We start from the raw sequence: 26,297 nt of genomic DNA on the forward strand, positions 1-26,297 counted from the left end.
AAATTTTAGAGGGGTGGAGCCAAGATGGCAGCTGGAAAGCAGGGACTTTCGTGAGTTCCCCCTCCAAGCCCCACCAAACACCTATAAAAAATGGCTCTGAACAAATTCTAGAGCTGCAGAACCCACGAAATAACAGAAGGAAGCAGAGCTCCAGCCCAGGAAAGCCTGGATGGTCATGGGGAAGGGTCTATCACACAGAGCTGGGAGCAGAATGGAGCAGAGCCCAGCATGAACTGAAACAGGACCAACCAGACCAGGAGAGCCAGGCGGAACAGGCCACAGAGCCCTGAATCATTGAGCTGTGGCAGTTACCAGTCTTCCCAACCCACAAACTCCAAAGACAACAGAGAAGGTTACTGGGTAGAACAGCTAGAAAGGAATGAAAGGAGTGCTCGGTCAGCCCCAGCCCTGGGGGCACGGAAGTGATGCAGCTCTGGGGCTGCTTCCAGCTGCAGTTGCTTCTGGCCCCAGGCCCACCAGGTGGGAGGAATTATGCCACGGATCAGAGTGGGAGTGCAGAGCCTGTGTGGTTCTGAGTCACGGTCTGGGTTGGCGGTTCTTGGGGAGGAGGAGCACTGGTGTAGCAGAGCTTGCTGTGTAGAAGTAGCTCTGAAAACAGCAGCACAAGGTACAAAGTACATAGATAACATAGAACAAAGGGACAAAATACCCTTTATTCTACAAGCAGTCTTACCCTGAGAAAAAGCTCGAGGGTCAAGTAGTTGGCTGGGAACATGAACAGGCAGCAAAAATGGACCCAGATTCAGTCTCAGACTTTGGAATCTTTCTTTGGTGACAAAGAAGACCGAAACATACGGCCAGAAGAAGTCAGCAAAGGCAAAGAGCCTACATCAAAAGCCTCCAAGAAAAACATGAACTGGTCTCAGGCCATGGAAGAGCTCAAAAAGGATTTGGAAAAGCAAGTTAGAGAAGTAGAGGAAAAACTGGGAAGAGAAAAGAGAATGATGCAAGAAAAGCATGAAAAACAAGTCAATGACTTGCTAAAGGAGACCCAAAAAAATAATGAAGAAAAATAACACCTTAAAAAATAGACTAACTCAAACGGCAAAAGAGCTCCAAAAAGCCAATGAGAAGAATGCCTTGAAAGGCAGAATTAGCCAAATGGAAAAGGAGGTCCAAAAGACCACTGAAGAAAATACTACCTTAAAAATTAGACTGAAGCAAGTGGAAGCTAGTGACTTTATGAGAAATCAAGATATTATAAAACAGAACCAAAGGAATGAAAAAATGGAAGACAATGTGAAATATCTCATTGGAAAAACCACTGACCTGGAAAATAGATCCAAGAGAAATAATTCAAAAATTATTGGACTACCTGAAAGCCATGATCAAAAAAAGAGCCTAGATATCATCTTTCAAGAAATTATCAAGGAGAACTGCCCTGATATTCTAGAGCCACAGGGTAAAATAGAAATTGAAAGAATCCACAGATCGCCTCCTCAAAAAGATCCCAAAAAGAAAACTCCTAGGAATATTGTCACCAAATGCCAGAGCTCCCAGATCAAGGAGAAAATACTGCAAGCAGACAGAAAGAAACAATTTGAGTATTGTGGAAACACAATCAGGATAAACACAATCTAGCAGCTTCAACACTGAGGGATCGAAGGGCTTGGAGTATGATATCCAGAGGTCAATGGAGCTAGGATTAAAACCAAGAATCACCTACCCAGTAAAACTGAGTATAATGCTCCAAGGCAAAATATGGATTTTCAATAAAATAGAGGACTTTCAAGCTTTCTCAGTGAAAACACCAGAGCTGAATAGAAAATCTGACTTTCAAACACAAGAATCAAGAGAAGCATGAAAAGGTAAACAAGAAAGAGAAATCATAAGGGACTTTCTAAAGTTGAACTGTTTTGTTTGCATTCCTACAAGGAAAGATGATGTGTGTAATTCATGAGATCTCAGTATTAGGGTAGCTGAAGGGAATATACATATATACATGTATATACATATGTGTGTGTATATACATATATATATATATATATATACACACGCATATGTGGAGGGCACAGGGTGAGTTGAATAGGAAGGGATGATACCTAAAAAAAAATCAAATTAAGGGATGAGAGAGGAATATATTGAGAGAGGGAGAAAGGGAGAGATAGAATGGGGTAAATTACCTCACACAGAAGTGGCAAAAAAAGTAGCTCTGTTGAAAGGGAAGAGGGGGTAGGTGTGGGGGTATGAGTGAATCTTGCTCTCATTGGATTTGACTCGAGGAGGGAATACCATACCCACTCAATTGGGTATCTTACCCCACATGAAAGTAGGGGGAAGGGGATAAAAAAGGTGGACAATAGAAGGGAGGGCAGATAGGGGGAAGAAGTAATCAAAAGCAAACACTTTTGAAAAGGGACAGGGTCAAGGGAGAAAATTGAATAAGGGGGACAGGATAGGAGGGAGGGAAATATAGTCAGTCTTTCACAACATGACTACTTCTGGGAGTGTTTTGAATAATGATACATGTGTGGCCCATGTTGAATTGCTTGCCTTCTTAGGGAGAGTGAGTGGGGAGGGAGGAGGGGAGAGAATACGGAACTCAAAGTGTTAAAAGCAGATGCTGCCCCCCCCCCCAAAAGGTTGTTTTTGCATGCAACAGGAAAATAAGATATATAGGCAATGGGGCATAGCAATCTATCTTGCCCTACGAGAAATAAGGGGAAAAGGGATGGGGAGAGTGGAAGGAGGGGGGGTGGTGATAGAAGAGAAGGCTGACTGGGGTATGGGGCAATCAGAATATATGCCATCTTGGAGTGGGGTGAGGGTAGAAATGGGGAGAAAATTTGTAACTCAAAATCTTGTGGAAATCAATGCTGAAAAGTGAAAAATATCAAATAAAGAAAATGATCACCAAAAAAAAAAGAAATTTTAAGTTGAATTTCAGATGTATGAAAATTAAAGCACAGACTTACATTTAATACTTACTTTTATCATCTGATTTCTAACACAATGTCCTCTATAAGCTGACTGAATTTTGATTGTAGCTTCTCTCATACATAGGAAGCGTTCACGAGCCCTCTTTGCAACAACAGTAGCTCTCCACCTTCTCTGAATAGTAATTGTTGAAAGTCTAATGTTCAAAAACCTAAAATAAGCCACAGTGACTGTTAATTCCTCCTCAAAGCGAACTTCAGCCATTTGGCTAGTACTTCTTAATAAGGGCCTGCTATATGGACAGCACAGTATGACTATGGGGAATTTAAAAAGGAGAAAATGTGATCTCTCCAGAAGCCTACAATGGAATTGGGTGGAGTAGGCAAATACAAAGAAGTAAGTAGAGAATAAAAGAAAATTAAAACTAACATGGTACCTAAATTATATATAGTGCTGAGAGGAGTATAGATCAGGGGAATAACAGTTTGGGAAGGTTAATAGGGGAAACCTCTTACAGAAAATAAATCTTGAACCAGATAAAGAGAAAGCAAGAGAGCACTTCAGCTAAGGAACATTATAGATTTCTGACATTAATGATCCGATAAAATAGCATACAAGAAATACTATGATTTTGGCAGCTATGGATAGATTGGACTGAATGAAGAAAGGAGTGCTGACAGGTAGGGAGTCCACCAAAGAAATTGCTGTAGGGATCCAATAATGAGAGACTGGACAAAGCAAGTAGCTAAAGAAATTAGGAAGTAAAGATCAAAGATGTGGGAAATATTTCAAAGGAAAAAATAGGCTTTACATGAAACTGGAAAGTGAAGGAAGTCAAAGATAATTCTGAGATCATAGATGCGATGGCATAACAATAATAGGCAAATGGAGAAAGACTGCTAGTTTGGAAAAGAAGATACAAATTTGATGAGTTTTAAGCATTGTTAGGAAGCCTAATGAACACATGCTATGGGAAGCTAGAGACTAGAATGAGTGCATGAGATGTTCAGGGAGATCTAGCACCTCGGGTATGAGGGCTTGCTGAGCCCTTTGCAGGGCTGCACATCCACCTCTACCCAAAGTCCACCAATGACTCCAAGAAGCTGTAGCGCATGCAGTGATCACACTAAGCAGATTGGCTAAACCAGGGTGAGGGTCACCAATGGGCTTCAAACCTGCTGCTGAGTTAAGAGGATGTCTACCCTAAACATGTGAACTCTTTCCCCAGCAGAATGGATGGATGAGAACAATTTGTTTCAACGACCATGAAGGCAGCTGAAGCAGGAGCTGTGGAGCCCTTAGACCTTGGTCGGGCATCAGACACCAAGGTCATCGGCTGAATTCTGGGCAATTGCCAGTCATCTTGACTTCTGTTCTGTAACTGCATGTCGATGACTCAGGAATAGAGAATGAGACTGACAACTTTGTGCAACTCTGTCTCACTTAAATCTAATTCATACACAAGTCAAGACAGCACTCCATGATGTCACTGGTCCTCCTCAAAAATGAAGGATGAACAACAATAAGAAAAAAGTTGAGAGGTCAGAACTAGAGATGTATACGGTAAATTATTTTCATACAAGTGATAGTTAAAACTTAGAGTAGATAAGCTCCTCAAGTGCTCACCAATATGGTTCAAAAGAAAAAAAAAATAGGCCTAAATAGCAATGTGGGGGTTTTACCTTAGATATAAAGAAAAATTTCCTTCCGTGAAAGATTTTGGAAACTGGAGGCACTATTATCTTTCTGAGATGCTTTAAATGGGGTGGCATCACAGAGTGAGAAGAACAGACAAAATATTTTAGGAAGGCAGCCAAATCATAGTTGATTTAATCTATGTAGAAACACACACAGACACACACACTCTTCAAATTTGGCTTTTGAATCAAAAGATAATGTTCATACATGTGAAATATTTTTGCATTTTTCAAGAAAAGCATATCTAATGATTATTGTTCATTTCTGGCTGAACTTAAAGCATAGTGCCTGGCACACAGTATGCACTTAATAAATGTTTATTGAGTTGAGTAAAAGCTTTAAAAAAAAAAGAGCAGATAAACTCATTAGGGGAACAGAGGTCCAAAGGATATGCCAATTTAGCAACTTTATGGAGCTAATTCTTACTTATAAAGAGTATAAGAATCAATTAACAAGCATTTATCAAGCACCTACCATTTTCCAGGCACTGGGGATACAAATACAAAAAATGAAATAATCCCTACTTGTAAGGATTTATAGTATATACAGAATAAATATGGAGAATAAATACAAGGTAGTCAGGAAAGGTTTCAAGTAGAAAATGATACTGAAACTGCATCTTGAAATAAAAGAAGGATTCTATGAGGAGAGGAACAAGTGTATTCCCAGTGTGGGGATGGCTAACACAAAGACATGGAGATGGAAAACAGGCTATCATGTGTGAGGAACAAAGAGAAGGCCAGTTTCACTGCATCTTGGGAGTAAGGGGAGGTAAATTACATACAATCAGGCTCCAGCACATCTAAGTTGGAATGTTCCATAGGTAGCTAGTGATATGGGATTTAGCTCAAGGGGGAGGTGTGTGTGTGCGCGTGTGTGTGTGTGTGTGAGAGAGAGAGAGAGAGAGAATATTCATAAATCAACAAATATTTATTAAGTACTTACTATGTGCCAAGCGCTGCACTAAGTGCTGGGTATACAAAAGGAGGCAAAAGGTCATCCCTGTCCTCAAGGAGCTAACATCTAACTGGAGAGACTACCTATCTCACCACTTGAAGTCTTGCCCATCCTTTATATCCCAACTCAAGTGCAACCTCATCCGTGAAGCATTCTCTAGGCTTCATCTAAATTATATACTCTCCCAACCCTTCAAGCCTAATACCTACAAGTCTGAATACAGAGTGTATTTTGATAGCTGCTTGGTGAATTTTACAAAATTTTTTTGTAACGAAAAAAGTGCTATCATGAAACAGAAATTGATCGGATTTTTACTCTTTGAAGAAAAAAAATTCTGGCATAGGAATGGTAAAATATGGAATATAAACAACAATCAAGGTAAAACAGGCCAAAAGAAGGTCAATTATTTCTTAAATATTCTCATCCAAACATATACACAATCTCACATATGAATGAGTAATGATACTTTACCAGGTCCTCTGTAATTTTGTATAGAGGAAATTCTGAATGATATGAACAGCTTTTTTCATAGCTAGATATTCTTTGCGAGCTTTGGAGCATCTGAAACAGGCTTGAATTTTTTGGGCGGCTCTCACTTTACGTAAAAACTGCCTAGCTTTATATCCCCTCCATACAGCCTATTAAAAAAACAGAACAAACATATGATCAATTTTTCAATTCATTTTAAGAAAAAAAAATAGTATAACACACAGATGATAATAAAGCAAATAAATCATGTATAATACATGAGACACAGAACTTTGTCACCTATTCCACTTTTAACTGAACCAGAATTCCCTTTAGAAAAACCTAATGAATGGTCATCTAGCCCCTCCTTGAAGACCTCCTGTGACAGTGAGAACCCATTTCTTTCTGAAGCAATCCATTCCACTCTTGGATACACTAATTATGAGGAAATTTTTCTTATGTGAAATTGAAATTGATCTCTGCAACTTCTACCCACACATCATGGTTTTGCTTTCTGAAGCTAACAGAAAAAGTATTCCACATGACAATTATTCAAATACTTGAACATAACTACTTGTCATTTCTCCACACTAGGCATTTTCAGCTTCTTCAGCCAATATTGTATGGTTTCTGGCACTCTTATATCATGCTTTCTCTTCTTATATTTGCCAATATCCTTCCTAAAATATGATGCCCAGAACTCAAGGCAATGTTTCAAACACATGCAGAATTGAGTAATGGTGACATTTACACAACACATTTGGAAGGTTTGTGAAGGGCCTTGTACAGATCATCAGAGAGGTTCAGCGACAAAGACAGTGTGTTAGAGGTAGAAGCTGAACCCAGGTCCTCCTGCTCCCAAAGCCAGCACTCTTGCTGTAACTACATGAGCTCTAGGGCACTACTGCTTTCTTCTGATGAGAGAGGCAGCAAATAGTGCCATGGAGAGAGCACTGGGCCTGGAATCTGGAATACTTGAGTTCAAATCCAGCCTCAGATGCTTAGCTAGCTGTGTGACCCTGGGCAAGTCACTTCACCTGTCTGCCTCAGTTTTCTCACCTGTCAAATGGGGGCAATAATAGCACCTACCTCCCAAAGTTGTTTTAAGGATCAAATGAAGTAATAATAGTATAACACTGAGAAAAATGCCTTGTACATAATAGTTTAATAAATACTTGTTCCCTCCCTTCCTCCACTCTACTTCTCAATCTGACCACTGATTCAACAAGCATTTATTAAGTATGTACTAGTGCTAGACACTAGGGATACAAAAACAAAAATGACCATCTACTGCTTTAAGAAATTTAAATTCTAGTGAGAGACAATATATGTACAGATAAGTAACTACAAAATATATCACAATGATAATGATAACCGCTAACATATAGTGCTTTAAAGTTATCAAAGCACTTTACACATTCACACATTCATTTCATTCTCACAACAAATCTGTGAGATAGATGCTGCTATTATCCTCATGTAACATAAGGAAACCATGATTGAGTGAAGTTAAGTGACCTACCCAGAGTCATACAGCTATTAAGTGTCTGAGACAGAATTCAAACTTAGGTCTTCCTGACTCCAAGCCTAGAGTCCCACCCCCTCTACCACCAGCTGACTCCAAGTCAATACAGAGTAAATAATGGGGGCACAGACACTAGTAACTGGAGCTGGGGATAAGGATAGACAGTGTATAGGAGATGGTCCTTAAAGAGATCTAAGGGAAGGTACCACAGGAACTAGAATGTTGTAAAGAGGGAAAAGCAATGAAGGCCACTTTGGCTGTTACAGAACTTGTGAAAGGGAGTGGTAATATGGGTAAGTCTGGAAAAGGAGGCCAATGCCTGATTGCGAAGGACTTCAAATGCCAAATAGAGGAGCTTATATCTTATTCTAAGGCAATACGGAGCTACTGGGGCATCTTAAGCAGGCAAGTAACAGTACAATCTGTGCTTTAAGTTAATTATCAGTCTGGTAGAGATGTGATGGATGGAGGGGAGAGAATGAATGCAGGGACATGAATTAGGAAAATACTGCAGTAGCACAAGTAAGAGGTTCACAGTTGTGTGAGTGGAGAAAAGGGGGCAGATACAAGGGAGATAATAAAGGGACTAGAGAAGGGATAAAGAAGAGTTGAGGATGACTCAAACCTTCGTGGTTCAAAGAATGATTGTGCCCTCAATGCCTTTATTAAGAGCCAACTATGTGCCAAACACTATGCATAGCACTTTAAAAATATTTTCTCATTTAATTCGCAAAATAAACCCAGGAGGTATTATTATTATCCCCATTTTACAGTTGAGGAAACTGAGGCATGAAGAGGTGAAGTGACTTGCCCAGGCTTCTACAGCTAATAGTGTCTAGCTGGATTTGAACTTAAGTCTTCCCAATTCCAGCCTAATGCTCTAACCACTATGTTACCTAGCTGACTCTAGAGCTGTTGATACTGCTTTTATTAATGCAACCTATGATTACATTAGTTTTTTTGGACTGTCATGAGACAATATTGACTTATGAATTTGCAGTCTACCAAAATGAAAGGTAATTTTTCAGATAAACCATGGTCTAGTTATGCCTTACCCATCTTGAGCCTAAAGTTTTATATTTTGTTTTTGTTAAAGATTAAGTCCATTGCTCTAACTTGTAGAAACAGTTTTACATGCAGACTCTATAATCCTGTGTCAGTTATTCTTCCCAGCTCTATGACATCTGTAAATTCCATCAACATTTCATCCATATTTTAAATAGATCTGAGATCTTGTCAGTTCAGGAGTTCATTCTAGTGCTGAAGATCATAAACTATACATGCTTGCTTGTTCGTATCTCCCAAAAGTTTACTACAGTTGGGAGGGGAAGGGAGGCGGTTCAACCCAATGCACTAGAAGCCTTCTTCACTTCATCTGGAGGATGTTTCCAGCTTTTCACAAATCATCCCTCTTTCTCGTCACATGACTTGCCCACCCTCTCTTCCTGTTATCCAATTTCTGGTTGACATCTTTATTCCTACCATCAGTGCCTTCATTTAAATCACTGATAAGAATCTTTGATAACACACGAGTCATTTTCAAGAAGGGCCCATCAACCTATTAGAGTTCCTATCTAAATATTCCACTGAAATGTCTTCTTAATCAAATATTTATTTAGGGTAAGAAGAATATAAAATACATTTATAAGGGTTGATGAGCTATCAGTCATTGATACTCTAGCATAAATTAACATAATGAGAAGTGGTTGCATTTGGGAACCAGTGCATTATCATAAAAGAGAATTGGACTGGGGTCAGAGAACCTAGGCTGTAGTTATTTTAAATCCTAACCCCATTGCCTCTGGCCCAACTGTCAGTAACTTGCTATATGACCTTGAGACAAGTCTCTCTGGACTTCCATTTTCTCATAAATAAAGCAAGGACAAAAAATTCAATGGTGTCTAAGGCATAATTACCCTCTAGCTCTAATTCATGATTCTATGACTGCTTTCTTCCTAATGTTGGCTGGGATAATCTATAATGCGGGAAGGGTAGTTTTGATTAAGTAGAGAGAGAGAAGTCATTTTGGAAACAGGAACATTTTTAAGCATAAGAGGCATCTACCTACCTAATCCTATACGCCAAAATAGAGCTGTCGTACTTAATCAAAGGTTTTGTTAAACTGATATATAATTTGAGTTTATTTGGATCATGGGCTCTTGGTTTAGAACTTGACGGAACCCCTATGAAGGAAAAAATGACCCCTAAGTCCAAAGATATTTATAGTAATTTTTTCCATAGTAGACGAAATTGGAAATTAAAAGGTCCACACCTATTGACGAATAGCTAAACAATTTATAGTGTTTAGCTGCAATGTAGTATTAATGAGACATAAGAAATAACAAAATGGATAGTTTCAGAGAAGACCTCTAAGAACTGACACAAAGTGAAATGAGAAGAATTTTATATAAAGACAACATTAAAAATAAAATTTTGAAAGATTTTAGAATTTTGATCAACACAATGGATAAACCTCCATACCAGAGGCCTAAAGATGAAGGATGCTACCCATCTCCTGACAGAGAGGCTATTTAGATCATGGCCAACACAGGAATTGATTTTTTTTGTACTATGACTATTTGTTAAAAGGATTTTTGTTCAATGGGGAAGAGAGGTGGGGGTGGGGGGGCGGAGAGGGAGATTACCACTCCCCCAGAAGTGACTGTTCCAGTTTCTTTATATCTTTCTCCTTCTTCGCGTAATTTGTAATGCAGACATTGGCCCTTTCCTGGCACGCAATATTCCCATCTTCCAACTACACGCATTTTCCCTGGTTGGTCCTGATACCTAAAACTGATTCCCTCTTTATCTCTGCCTCTTGACTTCCCTGGCTTCCTTCAAATCTTAGCTAAAGTTTGATCTTCTGGAAGAAGCTTTTTCTGAGATCAATTCCAATGTATCCTGTATAATCTTTTTTGTACATAGTTGTTTGCATATTACCTCCACCATTCAATTGTGAGCTCCTTTAGAGAAAAGACCATCTTTTGCCTTTTTTTGCATTCTGAGTGTTTAGTACAGTGCCCAGTAGGTGCTTAACAAAAGCTTGTTGATTTGACAACATCTGTGGCACAATAGTTTCTAAAATCTGTATCCTGATTTCCAATTTAATACTATTTATATTAGCATACCTTATCTGTTTGAAACATTAAATGTACCTAACTATTACACCTCTAATACATTTCTGCTTTGAGACAGGAAGAACCTCGCTACAAATCTTGATTCTGCTACATAATACCTATATGACCCTGAATAAGTTATTTATCTCTCTGGGCCTTAGTCACTATCTATAAAATGACTTTGAAAATCACCTAGTCAAATTCTTACCTTCTAGCTTTAAATCCTATGGTCCAGCTTATTTTTTATAAGGAAGTTAAATTTAAAAGCAAAATTAGAGCAATATAGAGTTATTTTAAATAGAAGGTTCAATGGAATTCTAGAGATTCACACTGTCCTGAAAAAAAATGTGTAAAAGTGTTACATGTTTCTGATCAGTGTAAGTGAACAGGAAGATAGGAATAGGGACTGGACCTGTGATTTCACTAGTACATGAAAGTCCTGGATGAGGAAGGTCTTTCTATAAATGCAGGTAAGCAATGTCTCTGAAACTTAAAAGTCTTAGAAAGTTGCCTAGAGCACTGAGTGACTTATCTTGAATCAGAAAACCAAAGTTAGAGGCAGAAACCAGACCCAGGTCTTCCTAATTTCAAGGATGATTCTCTATCCACTCTATCATTTGCTTTTCAGTAGAAGTAGTCTAGTGAAACAGAAGATAAACTAGTAAAGGAGTGGTAACAGTCCTATCTGACCTATAAGCATGTAGTATAACTATATAGATTAGTTGGAACTTTGTCCTGAAAAAGAAAACCTTCCCAGTCATTCAAGCCACATTAACACAGATCATATTAAGCTGTTGAAAGAGATACATGGATGAAACAAGTATCCCTAGGTTTCAAATGGAGCAGATATAACCCTACCACAGTGGGATAAAAAGATAGTATTTTCGGAAATGCCATTTATAAATACCTGAATTTTTATGGTGCTGTCCTTGATTTTCTGAAACTTCAGCCGTTGAATAAATCCTTTCACTCTAGCTTGAATTCTTATAATGCTCTTCTGGGTTTGTAAATCAACTTTCCTTTGGTGTTTTGAAGACAAATATGCTCTATAATGATTCTCCAAAATCAATGCTGATTTTCTATACAATTCAATCTGCCTTCTGGTTTGCCACCTCCTTAAATATGCCTGTAATATGATAGCAGATCGTATTTGCTGGAAAAATTTTCTCTGATACATGGCCATACGAAGGAAAGATCTAATTCTCTGGTCATCACCATTTTGCTTTACTAAGTTTCTTGCAATCATTTCATGAAAAGTATAATGAGTTGTCCTTTCGGCTATTCTTTGTGGATATGGCACTTTCTGCAAAAGAGTATTTTGAGAGGGTTTTTGCCAACTCTGAAACGCAGCTGAGGCACCCTGAGCCGCTTTAAATCGGATCTTTGTCTTATAATGACGAAATGCTGACTGTATAACAATTGCTGCCATCTCTCTCTCTAACATGTTTTTAAATTCCCGTCGAGCCTGCAAGCCTCTGAAATAAGCCTGAATAGTTAGAATAGACTTTCGTGTCATTAAAAATGTATTTCGGTCAATTTTTGTTTTGGAATATAACCTATAATGAGTCTGTATGACAATAGCTGCAGTTCTCATGGTTTGATAGGCAACTCTGGCTTTGTACATTCGGAAGGTGGCCTGAATTAGCGTAGCAGCCTGATGCATATGAAGAAAATTCCCTTGTGGCTTGAGGTCTTTGTAAGTAGACTGTATATAAGTAAGTCCTTTGGTGGGTACACATGTCATACTGGATGCGCTGTATCTCCTCTGAAGACCTGTTGCTTCCCTAAGGGAGACATTGCTACGGTGAACTTTAAGATGTTTTTGGACACCAACTGGAGCTAGATGTTGTTCCTGCCTTTCTTCACTAGTCATTGTGGCCCCCAAAGCTGCCTGAATGCAAGTTGCTTCTTTCTTCATGATGAAACAATGCTGCAGTGCTTTCTTTCTTGCTTTATTTATTCTGTGTCTCTTCTGCATTACTTTAGTAGCCCACTGTATATCTTGACAGTAACAATTCTGTTCATACATTCTATAAGAGCTCTGTGTTATGGCTGCTGCATGGTGCTTTTTTTGTAAAGGCTGACAAACTTTCATTCCTCTGTATGCAGCCTGGATAACCACAACAGAATTTTGTTGCTTTAGATAATTTTCCATTTGTAGTTCTGTTTCCCTGCAGACACAGGAACGCTGTCTACTCATGAGGGAAGGAGGTTTCATGGCTTGATATGAAACATATGCTCTGTGCCTTCTGAATGCAGTTTGGATAATAGTAGCAGCCTGGTGCATCTCTTTCATCTTTTTCTTTACCATAAATCGTCTATAATGTGACTGAAGAACAATAACTGCCTTATGTAAACACAAATACTCTTGAAATTCACGCTTGGCACAAACTGTTGCTCGATACTTTCGCTGAATTAAAATTGTTGCCCTCCTGAGCAAAAGGTATCTTTTTCGTATCATTGAAGACCTGAACCTCCTCTGAATGAGAGTTGCAGCTAACTGCATTACTCTCAAGTGTTGCCTTGTTTTCATACCCCGAAATGCTGCCTGAATGCAAACAACTGAATGTCTCATAACACTGTATTTACAAACAGATATGTTTCTCTCTTTGATAGCACAATGGTGCTGCTGTAAAAGTTGAGTCACCTTGCATAACTCACCCAAATACTTTTGTTGCATGTACTTTCGATAGTGTAACTGTATAACTGTTGCTGCAACCTTCATCTTTCTTAATTTTTGGCGTACTCTTGTGCCTCTAAAAGCTGCTTGAAGAATAATGGTCGAATGCAGAAGTGTCAAGTAATTTCCACGTTGTGCTTTACCTTGACGATATGCTCTGTATCTCACCTGAATTACAATAGCAGCCATTCTCATAGTTCTATATTTCATTTTTAACTTATGCATTTTAAACACAGCTTTAATGTAAGTGGCTGCCTTGTGCATGTGTTGAATTTGTCTTCTTACTCGTACACCCTTATAAACAGCTTGCATTTTAATAGTCGTATTCCTTAAAATAAGGTATTCCCAGCGTTGGCGGTTTGCTTTGACAAGAGCTCGATACCGTCTCTGTGTTGTGACAGCTGCAGCTTGAAGGGATGAATATTTCTTCCTTGCACTATAAGACTTATATTTAGCCTGAATAATTATAGCCGCTTTGTGGAGCTCTTTCATTTGTTTTCTTACTCTCATACCACGAAAAGCAGATTGTAAAATGATCGTAGCTTTTTTTGTTTTTAAATATAGAGAATACTGCTTCTTTCCACTCTTGTAAGCCTTGTAATACCTTTGGATCTGAAGAGCAGCTGTTTTCATGGTTTTCCATTTCTTCCGGTATATATACATTCTAAAGCATGACTGTATGATGACAGCAGATTGCTTTTGTCTTTTAATTTGTCTTCTTACTGCTCTTCCCCTCCAAGCTGCCTGAAGCCTCAAAACAGCACAATAAAGGTCAGTGTATTCTTTGCGCTGCTTCTTTTCTAAAATGTTTGCTCTAAAATGCCGTTGGATGGTCAATGCAGCATTTTTCATCAATCTGAATTTCTTCTGAGCTTTGACCCTCCTAAAAGCACACTGAATGATAATTGCAGAATTGTGTTCCCTTTGGACTGACTTCCGAAGTTTCCAACCACGATAAACTGACTGAAGAAAAATCACAGCTGCTCTTGTTTTTAAGAATTTCATTCTTGTTTCATAACCCGTCTTCTGTGCTCTGTACCACTGTTGAATCTTGATAGAAGACTTAAGTATGGCTTGATATTTCAATCTTTTGCTGTGACCTCTAAAAGCAGTTTGAATTTTAAGAGCAGCAGCAGATCTCTGCTTGAGCATTTTACGGATTTTATAACCTTTATATGCTGCTTGCAAGCAAACAACTGCCTTTTTTACTTTTAAGAATTTTTCTCTCTCATAGTTTTGTACTTTGTACGCACGGTAATGATTCTGAATACAAACTGTAGCTCTATACATTCGAAGGTAGTGTTGTTGCTCCTTTCTCATTCTAAAGTAAGACTGCAGCAAAGTAGCAGCTTTTCTCTGTAAACATAACTGCTTACGAACCAGGTGCCCTCTCACAACAGCCTGTAATTTAATGCAAGATTCCCGTAATTGCTGATATTCATCTCTGATTTGTGCAGCATATATTTTGGAACGGTACCATCGCTGGATACACAGTGCAGATTTTCTTAAAGTTAAATACTGTTTACGTGCTTGTTTCATCTTGATAAATGCCTGCAACATTATTATGGCATGTTTCATTCTTAGAAATTTCTTTTTCAAAATGTAAGTACGATAGTGTGACTGAATAACACAAGCAGCTTTTATTTCTCTACATAATTGACGAGCTTTCATTCCCCTGAAAGCTGCTTGAAGCTGTATAACTGCCTTGCGTTTTTGTAAATAGTTTGTCCTTTCAGTCCTTCCTTTCCGATAAGCTCTATAATGCTTCTGAATAGTCAATATGCATTTCTTCTTTTCAGTATATAACTTTTTGGCCCGTATGCATCTGAATCTGCTCTGGATGACAATTACAGACAATCTGATGTGTCTATATTTCTTCATCAGTTTCTGCATTCGATACCATGATTGAATCATAATAGCTGCTTTTTCCTCCTTAGTTTGTTTCCTGACTTTCCATTTTCTGAAAGTTCTTTGCAACACTATGATGGCTTTGGTTTGACGCTCTATTTTATGTCTTTTCCATCTTCTGAAAGCAGACTGAATTATCAATGCTGAAGACTTGAGCATTTTGTATTTTTGTTGGTCTTCATTTCTTCTCAAACAAGCTCGCCAATGCCTCTGAATTGTAACAGCAGCCCAACGATGGTGTTTAAAAGCAGCAACAACCATCAGCATTCTTATTCTAGCTTGAAGAATGGTGGTGTAATATTTTAATTTCAGAAACCTTTTTCTAATAGAATATCTTCTCCAAAAAGCCTAAAAGAGAAAACAAAGTAAATATGTACATTTTCATTTTTATTACTTCTAAATAGCTAGCTTTTCCTACTTTTTGAAAAACAAATTTTAAAGAAACAATGAAAAATAAGCAAAGACATTCATCCCTCTAACCTATATCAAAATGTAAGAATGACAACATGAACTATTAGTGGATTCTTTCTTTTTACTGTGCCTAACTTCAAAACTATAAGAAAATGTAAACTTATTTCACATATAACATCAAAAAGTAAAATGCAAGATCTAGAAATGTTTCTTTAATTCTGGATATTTGGGAACAATGATTTTGACTCCTTTTGTAAATATATTTTAATCAAATAATAATAATAAGTACCTAGTATATTACAATAATAAACTATCATTTATAATCAATACTATCGTTCTTGGAATTGATATGTCAATCAATTGCCCTGTCACTTCAGTAAGCAGCCTTCTGAATTCCTGGTCCAAAACACTCATCTTTGGCTAATGCTACTACATGTATTGTCTTCCCCTATTAAATGGAAGCTCCTTGAGGGCAGGTGCTCTCCTTCTTTGCTTGTATTTGTATCTCTAGTCCTTTATAATTGCCTGGCACATATACAGCATTTAACAAATGCTTTTCTTTCATTCATGCCAGTCACCATGACAGGTGTGGGTATAAAAATACAAATTCAAGAACAGTCAACTTTCAACAACAGCTTACCATCTGATACGAGGATGTGCTATGGCATCATGATAGAATACTAATATTTTCCAAATACTTCTGGAAATAAGTATCATATCATTAACATAATCAAAGGCTAACTTGTTGACAACCCTAGAAAATAAACATCTTCCCTTCAGTCTTCCTCAAGATTATAAATGTTTCTATTTAAAATGCAACTAGTAAGAGTTAAGTATATCTCATCATTTGCCTTTCAGGTGAATTCCAAAGTCAATAACAAAGCTTACAATAATAACTAAAATAAAAACTAAGCTATCGCTTTCACCTCAATCTCATACCAGAAGTAGAAAGACACAATCAAGGGTAAATGGCAACAGTAGTATCATATCTATGGATTAGCTTCAGGATACCTAGTATTGTACCAGAAACTTTTCACATTCTAACTCAACCCAGAATTCAAATGAGCAAAGGAAACTTTAACCCTAGTTTCCTTATTTTCAAAAGGATGTGGCATGCCCTGTTTCATCTCTAAAGGATGATGATTCTATTAGTTTCTCTGTTCTAATTCTGCAAGAATTCAGAACCTTTGGGCCACACACCAGTGCAGACTGGTGTACCAATCTATTACTCCGCACCCAGACATTTCAAGCGACAATTTAATATACTTTGTGTAGACTGCACGTCTCCCAAGCTAATTTCAAGTGCATCCCCACTCCATCCCCAACTCCAACCAAAAGAAAAATATACATAATTTATATGTGTAACTATTCTTCAGATATCTGTGGATATTATTTTGATTATAAAATATAAATTAATTCTCAGTCAACACAGACCAGCAAAAACTACCATCATTTCAAGGTCTGCAAAATTTTGATGTCAAAAAAGGATACTCATAACTTGAAAATGTTGTAAAGCAAACCCTATGGTATTAAATCTAAAAATTTCTATGATTAAAAATTTCCTCATTTTTATTCCAAAGAATATTCCATCAGCCTCTTCCTAGAGTATAATTATTTATCACAACAGTCAGTAGTGTGTCCCACCTTACAAAAACCGAAAACAGATGAATACTACAATAATCCATCAAACTCCCTAGCACCTCAGTCTTTGGGGATTGAACTTCTGGATCTGCAATAAGCAAAAACAAAATAAAACACCAAACAAACAAAAAAGACCTTTTCTAAAAGAGGAGTAAAGCACCTAAAATAAAATTTATGCACTTCCACAGAAGTTACTTAACTAAGCACTTGGCATACAGAAAATTTAGATAACTGATTTAATAAGCTTTCTTATCTAGCCTCCCTTGATAACCAGGAACAAAGAAAAAGAAATAGAGACAGGGACAGAGAGGAAGGAAGGAGAGAGAAAACAAAGCCAGAAAATCACAGTCCTCTAGGATTATTTGGCTCCTGGCAAATAGTCTTACATTCTTCAGTAATCCCTGGGGTTGTCACTTTATTACAATATAATATAGCAAAACAGATATTTTGTGTCATCAAGAAAAGGTTAAAATTATATTTAGTATACTTCATTTACATGAGAAAATATACATTTTGCAGTTATTTCAACCTTTTTTATGATAGTGTAGCTATATTTTGATGACTTCCTCCTCAAATACTAAACTATATTTATCTGGAATATGCTACATTTCTCCAATCATGCTGTATAATTAAAACATTCAACCCTTCAATAAATCTATGTGGTCAATGTAGGTACTACCTTCCACAGTGCAAACAGCAACCCACCTATACTTGTTCACTCTGCATGATTCTTACACATGTCCTTCTACAGCTTCTCCATGGAAAATCTACCTAATAATACACTGAAGGCAGTTCTTTTGCAATCCCATGTGTATCATTCTAGTAATCAGTCTGTCATATCCCTTACTCTCAACACATAATAGGTCCACCTCTTTTCCAGTTATACATTTCTTTGATTACATCTCTTATACCACAGGACTCTCAAGTCACTGTAAAATAATGCTACACCCTGAAGCCCAACTTTAGATCTTTCCAGTGCCAGTTGGGTAACCCCCACTTCCAAAACTTTAATTCTTCAGAGCTTGCAGTGTTTTATAATTCAAAGCCATATAGCACCCCTCGTCCCAAAATTAAATAGCAAAAAGAGAGCAGGCTACATTGTATCCGGGAAACAGTTCACTTTTCAGTAATCCCAACCTAATTTCAAGTGCATTCCCACTCTGTCCCCAACCCCAACCAAAAGAAAAAATTTTATTATCAAGATTTTCCCTGTCATTGAATACTCAGCCTACAGGGACCACCCTAGTATGATTCAACACACACACACACACACACACACACACACACACACACACACACGCACACACGCATATGCACATATACATACTTGTACATACACACATACACGCACCCCAATACTGATTGGCATAGAACTTTTAACTTGCTGTTTTTCCAACCCAAAAGAGATCCCCCTTCCTTCAGCAGCCTGGTGGTTCTCTACTCCCAGAAGAACATCAGATTTAGTACAAACACTCTTATTGCCCTATGGGCTTTAGCCCTATTGCATTTCAGAACTACCACACTCAAGCAATCCACCAACCTCAGTTTCCCCAGCAGCAAAGTCTACAAGAATGAAACCACTCCTAGCTATTTAAGAAATGCCAATGAACATAACAAGAAATATAGTGATACAATACCCTAAACTTAAATCGAAGTATACATTTTCCAAGAATGGAACTTCAAAATGATGCTTTAAATGCTACTATACCAGTCCAAAATACCTGAATAACCACTGCTGATTGATTTTGAGTTTTTTCCAGTTTTGCTTTCCTTAATGTCAACATTTCCTTCTGTGCTAAGTATCTTCGCCAGTATTTCTGAATAATTACTGTTGCATTAAAAAGTCTCTTCATTTGTTTTCGGGCCAGGAATTTGACTACAGCAGCTTGAATTACCTTGGCAGCTTTATCTCTCTCCTGAAAATAGATTACAAAAGATAACCATACTATAATCAATTAACAAGCATTTATTTAGCACCTACTATATAACAGGCACTGTGCTAATCATGGGAGATACAAAACAAGAATGAAATAGTCCCTATTCTCAAGAAGCTCACATCCTTACAAAATAAACAGCCTGCACATAAATAAGCATATACAAAATAGAAAGTAAATTAGGTTGATTCCAAGAGGCAATGAGGAGGGAAAAGCCAGTACAAAGGCATGGTGATGGGAGATGGAATGTTTAGTACAAGAAATAGCATCTATGCCAACATGGTGGAATTGTAGAGTATGAGAAAGGAATACTATAGTAGGAAAGGTAGGAAGAGTGGCAGGAAAGATAGTGAGCTCAGTCACATCATAGGGGAGGGGGAGTGGTATAGAAGACCAACTCAATTCTGCCTCTAGATTATTCTTCAAAATTTGACCTGAAAGCATCAGAAGAAACATAAGAAGGTAAACATGAAAGACCAATTATAAGGGATTTAATAAGGTCAAACTGTTTACTTCTTATATAAAAAAACATTATCTGTAACTCTTAAGAATGTTATCATTACATTGTCACCAAGGAGATTTATACTAGGAATGCAGGGATGGTTTAATACAAGGAAAACTGTTAACATAATTGATTACATCAGTAAAAAAAGTACAAAAATCATATGATCATATCAAGAGATGTAGAAAAAGCTTTTGACAAAATACAACACTCATTCCTATTAGAAACACCTGAAAGCATAGACATCAATGGAATTTTCCTTAAAATGATAAGACGCATCTACCTAAAACCATCAGCAAGCATTATTTGTAATAGGAATAAGCTAGAAGACTTCCCAATAAGATTAGGAGTGAAACAAGGATGCCCATTATCACCAATATAATTCAATATTGATTTAGAAATGCTGGCAATAGCTTTTGGGTTAAAAATTCACAAGTTGGTAAAAATTGTTGGAAAACTGGAAAGTCATCTGGCAGAAAGTAGGTAAAGACCAACATCTTATACCATTTGCCAAGATAAGGTCAAAATGGATATATGGCCTAGATATAAAAGGATATCATAAGTAAATTAAAAGAACATGGAACATCTTACCTCCCAGACTTATGAATAGGAAAATTTGTGAATAAACAAAAGAGATGTAAAATGGATAATTTTGATTACATTAAATTAAGAAGGTTTTGTACAAATAAAACCAACATAGCCAATCAAGATTAGAAGGAAAGCAGAAAAAAGGGGTGGGAGAAGGATTTCTAGATAGTTTCTCAGATAAAAGTCTCTTATCTCAAATATATAGAGAATTTTGCCAAATTTTTAAGAATACTAGTCATTCTCCAATTGATAAATAGTCAAAGGATATAACAGGCAGTTTTCTGAAGAAACTGAAGCTATATGCTCTACATCATTATTGATTAGAGAAAAGCAAATTAAAACAACTTTGAGATATTATCTCACACCTACAAGATAGGCTAAAATGACAAATTAGAGGGGATATAAAAAAACTGGGACACTACTTTACTGTTGGTGGCTGTGAACTGATCCAACCATTTTGGAGAGCAATCTGGAATTATGCCCAAAGAGTTATAAACTGTATATACCCTTTGACTCAGCAATACCACTATTAGGTCTGCTTCCCAAAGTGATAAGGGAAAAACGAAAAGAACATATATGTTCTAAAATGTTTATGGTAGCTCTCTTTGTGGTAGCAAAGAACTGAAAATTGAAGGGATGCCCATCAATTGAGGAATGGCTAGACAAGTTGTGGTATAAGATTGTGATGGAATACTACTGTCCTATAAGAAATGAGGAGGAGGTTGATTTTAGAAAAACCATGGAAAAACTTGTATGAAATAATAGTGAAATGAGCAGAACCAATTGAACATTGCATATAGAAATAGCAATATTGTTCAAAGAATAACAACTAAGCTATTCTGAGTATTATAAATATTCAAATCAACTACAAAGGACGTATGAAGGAAGATGCTATAGGGAGGGAGATAGCTTGAAACTTAAAATGTAACCAAAAAATTTAATTAAAAAAAATTCTTCAAACACACTTCAAAAAAAATTTACAGGGTAATATGGTAAAGGAAATTGTTACCTCACAATTTCTAGCTACACAAATTCCATCATTTTACAGGAATCCAATTCTGGTGAAATGCACAAAGCATATATTGAAAAATTGAGACATGGCACCCAGTGGAATAATATTTTTGCCTAGTAGCTTGTAGTCATAAATATGAAGAAATAATTACTTTAATCACAACTTGAGTGGCGTGTATGTGTGATGTATATGTGTGAAGCATCATGGTACCACCAACAAAGATATGTCTCTCACAGTGAGAGCATTAGAATTTTGAAAACTTCCCATAAAGTATTCAAATTCATTTTAATCTATCTATCATATTTAATCTATTTAGGAAATGCCAGATACCTCATGAGCTAAGGACAGGGCAAAATGAATACTAATCCTTGCCCTCATGAAGTCTGGATTATACTGGAGGGACACCGCACTTACTTGGAGAAGTGCAAGATGACTGAAGTGGGAGAGAGTACTAAAAACAATAGGAATCATGAAAGACTTCCGGTTGGAGAGAGCACCAAAGTTGAGCTTTGAAGGAACTGAAAGCATCTCTGAGGTTGAAGTGAGAAGCGAACTCATTCCAGGGACAGAGGGCAACCTGCATAAAGGGCCCTTGGTTAGGTAAGAGACTGAATGTCAAGTTTAGGCACCAGCCCTTTTGGCTGAAATATAGACTGTATGAAGGAGAATCACATAAAAAGCTTGAAAGAGTAGGCTAATCTCAGACTGTGAAGGACTTCAAGTATCAGGGTGAAAAATTGGAAGCTGCTGAAGACTCACTAGCAGGGAAGTGTATCAGTTATTTTTGTGAGAATTTAATATTTATGAGCCATCTCATAAACCAGGGGTAAGGAACCTGCAGTCTTGAGGCCACATGTGGCCCTCTAAGTTTCTCACCTGCAGTCCTTTGACTGAATCCAAACTTCACAGAACAGTTCTGGAATGTGTTCTGTGAAGTTTGGATTCATTCAAAAGGTCGCACTTGAGGACCTGGAAGGCCACATGTGGCCTTGAGGCCACAGATTCCCCACCCCTGCCATAAATCAATTTCCTATCTTCTAATTTACCAATCATCATATCCCATTTCTATTTATGTGTACCTGGTAGAGTTTTAGATTTGCTCTTATTTTGTATTTTCTCCAAGTCGTCTGAATAACTCGAGCAGCTCGTGTCTCTTTGCAAAGATCCAAAAGCCTTGCACAAAGAAATGCCAAATAGGTAATAACAACCTAAAAATAAAACATGAGAGATGATTAGGAGCATAGAGATTACTGAATATTAACCACTGAAAATTTAATTAGTATTGAAAGTATCATTTACTCACCCTTTCATCAGGAATTGTATTAGACATGTCTGCATGATGAATCATGGCAGGTATCCCACCCAGATCTCTCACTGCAGTGCTCACCAACTGAAAGTTCTTTTTCTCATTGTCTAGGAGCTCTTTGTATAACACTGAGCTGTTTGTTGCTATGTAGTCCAAAAAGAGTCAAATTAGAATGACCACAATACAAAACTGTTTTACATAGCAAAGAAATCATATAAAAGCTTGTCAAAAAATGACTAACCATGATCAAATACTCCAAAACAAATATCCAAACCACTTCCATCAGATTCAGAAGATGAGTTTAGTGCCACTGAATCAGTTTTTGTATATTCCACCGTTTGAGTGGTACGTTGGCATATCGCTTCAAAAGGTACATAGTAAGGATGATAGTGATGAATCAGATAACATAATACTCGTCCATCTGAGAACGACACTGTAAAGTTTTCCACCTGATTGAAAATTTAAAGAACAATTCAGTTTACTTTTCTAGGCTATTGAAAGTGGATTATCAATGACGTATTTTAATTGGCTTTGCACGTAATGTTTAGAAGCTAAAGGAAAACTGTTGCTTGGATTTCATAACAACATTGCCTCTGGAGCTCTAATACTTAGAAGAAAAGTAGGGAATTATCAATAAGCTTTAAATGTTATTTTGTAGAAACTAAAACTGAAATGACATAACAAAGAAAAAAATTGTAATTTAATCTAACACTTATTCTTATTCACATTCTCTTTAACTCATTATATTTTCTTTATTATATGTATATATCCAAGTATATATATATTTTTTATTTTTATAAATGCAGACCTGTGATTTCACTGGAGCTAAGATCTCCAAAAAGAACTCTCTCCACTGAAACATATAACCCATTTACAATTGAAAGTTAAGAGTTTACACAGGACAACAGATTAAATAACTTGTTCATGGTCATAAACATGTTTTATTCAAAAGACGAGACTTCAGCCCAGGTCTTCCTGACTCCCTAAATCTACAATAACATACTGCCTTTCCCATTCAGCAGGACTTAAAAAAAAATTAACTTTTAAAAGATATACTTAAAAAAAACAAACAATATCTACAACAGGTGACTAGGAAAAAATACTAAACTTCATTATCACTTTGGCATAGTTTAAAATGAAAACTAATTAGAGACAAGAATAATTAACCATGTCTTCCTCCAAAACATTATAAAAATGCCATGATTTTGCTTTTTGGGTAATAGGACACAAGGCCCTTGCACAAAATCTATGTGTGTGTTTACATATGTAAATGTATGAGTTATGACCTACTAAGGAAAAGTGCCCAAATAAAGAGAGAAATAGATTTGTATACATCAATGTATAAACATGGCTCATTTTAGAAACAAAATCTTATTTGAGAATTGAAATTTTTAAATACTACTCTTAAACAAAAAGAAAATTTGTACTTTAAAAAGAAATGAAAATTTTAGGTGAATATACAAATTAACTTACTTTGTTGTTATAGAATGCACAAACAGCATTTACCCAATCCATGAGCAACTTTACATTTTCACTATGGTGTTCCAAGGAAAAACTACTCGGCCTACTTTTTTTCACATAGGTCAGGCCACTGGGATCAAATGATAGTGCAGTCATTTTTCTTTTTATGTTTAGTGAATGCCTTAAAAATACAATTTCTTCCTTTAATTGGTCTAAATTAAGCAAAATGTCCACCTGAAAGAGAGAACAAAGTTACCAACAAAAAAAGTTTAATTACATATTATGGTAATCTATAATTTTTAGTATAGAAACTAAAAATTCTGAAATTTACCTAAAGAAAAGTTACACAAGCATTACGATGAACTTTCAATGTCCTAAATTGAACAGATTCACAACCTAAGAAAACAATGTCCTCACAACCATCTCTTGAAAATTTATCAAATATAAATGGCTACAAAAGACTAATATGTTCCAAAAGAAAGTTAAATTATTAACATACAAGCATAGCACTACACTTTCTTCCCACTCCCTCTTTTTGTTGCCATCCCTCCCATACACACAGAATTAACTAGGAAAACACAGTTTTGAGTAAAATAGTATATAAGTTCATAAGTGAAATCGCACTGTAGAAGTCGGCTAATTTCACAGCAGTAAGGTAGTAAACGGAAATTTTTTTCCCATAGTACTAAAATTTGAAGCATTAAATTTTAACACTTATCTTTATAGAGACCTGGGAGTCAAACAGCAAGTAGTAAGGAATAAGCCAAGCTGGGCAAGGAGGGGATGAAGAAAGTACATTCTGGGGTGGAGCCAAGATGGCAGCTGGAAAGCAGTGAGCTCCCTGCCGAGTCCCTCCAAAAACCTATAAAAAATGGCTCTGAACCAATTCTAGAACTGCAGAACCCACAAAACAGCAGAGGGAAGCAGGGCTCCAGCCCAGGACAGCCTGGATGGTCTCTGGGTGAGGTCTATCCCACATGGAGCGGGGAGCTGGGAGCTAATTGCGGGGAGCGGAGCAGAGCAGAGCCGAGTGTGAGCTGCTCGGACCAACCAGACCAGGAGCTGGGCGGCGCGGGCCCTAGCGCCCTGAATCAGTGAGCTGCAACAGTTACCAGACTTCTCAACCCACAAACACCAAAGACAGCAGAGAAGGTTAGTGGGAAAAGCTGCGGGAGTGGAAGGAGTTCAAGGTTCGGCCACAGCCCCCGGGGCAGCAGAGGTGGGGCAGCTACAGCTGCTGTTGCTTCCAGCCCCTGCCCACCTGGTGGGAGGAATTAAGGGGCGGATCAGAGAAGGAGTACACAGCCTGCTGAAGATCTAAGCCCAGTCTGGGTTGGGGGTTCTTGGGGAAGGAGCACTGCTGGTGTGGCAGAGCTGGCGCATCCCCCCTAAACATGGAACATATAACTCTCTACTCTACAAGCAGTCATACCCCGCTGAAAAACTCAAGGGTCAAGTTAGTTGGTTAGGAATATGGCCAGGCAGCAAACACACACCCAGATTCAGTCTCAGACTTTGGATTCTTTCTTTGGTGACAAAGAAGACCAAAACATACAGCCTAAATAAGTCAAAGTGCAAGAGCCTACACCAAAAGCCTCCAAGAAAAACATGAACTGGTCCCAGGCCATGGAAGAGCTCAAAAAGGATTTGGAAAAGCAAGTTAGAGAAGTAGAGGAAAAATTGGGAAGAGAAATGAGAAGGATGTGAGAAAACCATGAAAAACAAGTCAATGACTTGCTAAAGGAGACCCAGAAATATACTGAAAAATACACTGAAGAAAACAACACCTTAAAAAATAGACTAACTCAAATGGCAAAAGAGCTCCAAAAAGTCAATGAGGAGAATGCCTTAAAAGGCAGAATTAACCAAATGGAAAAGGAGGTTCAAAAGACAGCGGAAGAAAATACTACCTTAAAAATTAGATTGGAGCAAGTGGAAGCTAGTGACTTTATGAGAAATCAAGATATTATAAAACAGAACCAAAAGAATGAAAAAATGGAAGGCAATGTGAAATATCTCCTTGGAAAAACCACTGACCTGGAAAATAGATCCAGGAGAGATAATTTAAAAATTACTGGACTACCTGAAAGTCATGATCAAAAAAAGAGCCTAGATATCATCTTTCAAGAAATTATCAAGGAGAACTGCCCTGATATTCTAGAGCCACAGGGCAAAATAGAAATTCAAAGAAT

General features: G+C 37.4%; 1 protein-coding gene across 1 annotated transcript in view; it reads right to left on the reverse strand.

Annotated features, from left to right (window-relative positions):
• Positions 1-26,297, reverse strand: part of ASPM (assembly factor for spindle microtubules) — a 63,404-nt gene that overhangs the window by 7,711 nt on the left and 29,396 nt on the right. The window contains exons 13-20 of the mRNA XM_036758265.1: positions 24,118-24,339; positions 22,886-23,093; positions 22,642-22,787; positions 22,418-22,546; positions 19,024-19,218; positions 11,570-15,598; positions 6,025-6,191; positions 2,950-3,109 (exon numbers count right to left, since the gene is read on the reverse strand). Of these exons, the coding sequence (XP_036614160.1) occupies positions 2,950-3,109; positions 6,025-6,191; positions 11,570-15,598; positions 19,024-19,218; positions 22,418-22,546; positions 22,642-22,787; positions 22,886-23,093; positions 24,118-24,339 (5,256 nt within the window). The remainder of the gene's footprint in view (positions 1-2,949; positions 3,110-6,024; positions 6,192-11,569; positions 15,599-19,023; positions 19,219-22,417; positions 22,547-22,641; positions 22,788-22,885; positions 23,094-24,117; positions 24,340-26,297) is intronic.

Source organism: Trichosurus vulpecula, chromosome 4 (genome assembly GCF_011100635.1).
Source record: "Trichosurus vulpecula isolate mTriVul1 chromosome 4, mTriVul1.pri, whole genome shotgun sequence".
NCBI classification, from domain to species: domain Eukaryota; kingdom Metazoa; phylum Chordata; class Mammalia; order Diprotodontia; family Phalangeridae; genus Trichosurus; species Trichosurus vulpecula.